Source organism: Colobus angolensis, unplaced genomic scaffold (genome assembly GCF_000951035.1).
Source record: "Colobus angolensis palliatus isolate OR3802 unplaced genomic scaffold, Cang.pa_1.0 Scaffold15, whole genome shotgun sequence".
NCBI lineage: Eukaryota > Metazoa > Chordata > Mammalia > Primates > Cercopithecidae > Colobus > Colobus angolensis.
The window spans coordinates 4810540-4812502 of record NW_012114599.1 but is presented as its reverse complement, the minus strand read 5'-3'; the positions used below and the strand labels follow the sequence as shown (position 1 = coordinate 4812502).

Genomic DNA, 1963 nt, shown 5'->3' with positions numbered 1-1963 from the left:
AAAAAAAAAAAAAAAAGATAATCAGACTGCGGGCAAGGTGCTGTGGCTCACACCTGTAATCCCAGCACTTTGAGAGGCCAGGGTTGGAGATCATTTGAGCCCAGGAGTTTGAATCCAGCCTGGGTAGTATAGGGAGACCCCATCTGTACAAAAAATTTAAAAAATTAGCCAGGCGTGGTGGTGCATACTTGTAGTTCCAGCTGCTAGGGAGCCTGAAGTAGGAGGATCGTCTGAACCCAGCTGGGTGACAGGCTGGGTGACAGTGAGGCTGGGTGACAAAGTAGGATCCTGTCTCAAAAAAAAAGAAAAAAGATATCAGACTTGTAAATCTTCACTATCTTTGCTCTCTGATGTCTTCAAGTAATGTTTTAAAATATTTTGTTCATCTTTTATAGTTATCTTCAGTAGGAGATATATGTGAATTATCTAATCTGTCATTATTGGAAGGGAAAGTCCCCTTACCACTTAAATTTTGAACATTTTGAACATTTAACTTACTATGTGTTTATATAACATGACTGCAATATTTGGTTTTATTTCAAAGGTTCTGAAGCAAAAACACCTGGATGATTGCCTGCGACATGTATCTGTAAGAAGATTTGAATCATTTAATCTGTTTTCAGTAACAGAAGTCAAAGAAAGGGAAACTGAAAAGGAGGTTGGTGCATGGGTCCAATATACAAGCATCTTCTGTCCTGAATACAGTATCTCCATAAGGTAACCATTATTCTAGTTAAGATTTGTAAAAACTAGATTTCTCTTGGATAAGAAAAACAATCTAATAAGAATCTCATTATTTATTCTATTGAGTTTACAGACAATCTTTATCAGAACTTAGGTTTTACAACTTGTTTTAGGAAATCCTGCTATTTTAACTGGGTCTTGCTGTATTGTCAGACTACAGAAAAAAATCCTCACGAATATAGTGTCATTTGAAGATAAGGTGGTTGCAAATCAAAGGGTTCATTTAAACATTCTGTCATAGCATATGTTTATGACAAAAAGCCATGTTTGTTTTGAGGCAAAGAAGGCTGAAAGTGCAAACAGAATTTTTCCAAACTACCCTTCAAGTAGTAATCTGAAAAATCAAGCTTTGGTATTTCTTCTATTTATTTATTTTTATTACTTTCAGAATAGAATCAATCTTAAGACCAAAGGAGAAAATTCAAGTGAAAACACTGATATTCTAAGAAGCATATGGACTGTTCTGACTTTAAAAATCATTAGGAAAGAGACAAGAGAGTTGCAGACTGCAGGAACGAGATACCATTTCACTGAATTAATTTTCTCTCACAGTTATATTCTAGCATGTTGCAATATTACTGTAGGTGTTTGATTTTATAAAATCTGCCTTTTCTGACAGGATTTCACATTTTGAAAGGGAGGGAGGAGCACATTTACAGTAACTGTAAGAAGAGCAAAAAACATTTTAAGTGGAAATGTGACTGAATAAGGTTTAGGTGAGGCTAGGAATAATTTTAAGAAAAAAATTTTCACAAAGGATGTCTATTTATAGTATATGTTTCTCGAGCTATTTTAGTTTAGAATATCTAAGTTTTAAAAGATATAATAGCTAAAAATTTGGGATTTGGATAAAAATTGACTAGGATGGGCAGGAAAGAACAATTAGAATCTGGTTTTGTAATATTATTTTACTGAAAATGCCGACTGGGCACAGTGGCTCATGCCTGTAATCCCAGCACTTTAGGAGGCCAAGGCGGATGGATCACTTGACCCTAGGAGTTCAAGACCAGCCTGGGCGACATGGCAAAACCCCACCTTTACAAAAAAATACAAAAATTAACTGGACGTGGTGGCATGTGCCTATAGTCTTAGCTACTCCAGAGGCTGAGGTGGGAAGATTGATTGAGCCCGGGAGGTTGAGGCTGCTGTGAGCTGTGATTGTGCCATTGCACTCCAGCCTGGGTGACACAGGAACACTCTGCCTCAAAAAAAAAAAAAA

General features: G+C 36.5%; 1 protein-coding gene across 1 annotated transcript in view; it reads left to right on the top strand.

Moving 5' to 3' along the window:
• CAMKMT (calmodulin-lysine N-methyltransferase) overlaps window positions 1-1963 on the top strand; it is a 435068-nt gene that overhangs the window by 10897 nt on the left and 422208 nt on the right. The window contains exon 2 of the mRNA XM_011935893.1: window positions 545-717. Within this exon, the coding sequence (XP_011791283.1) occupies window positions 545-717 (173 nt within the window). The remainder of the gene's footprint in view (window positions 1-544; window positions 718-1963) is intronic.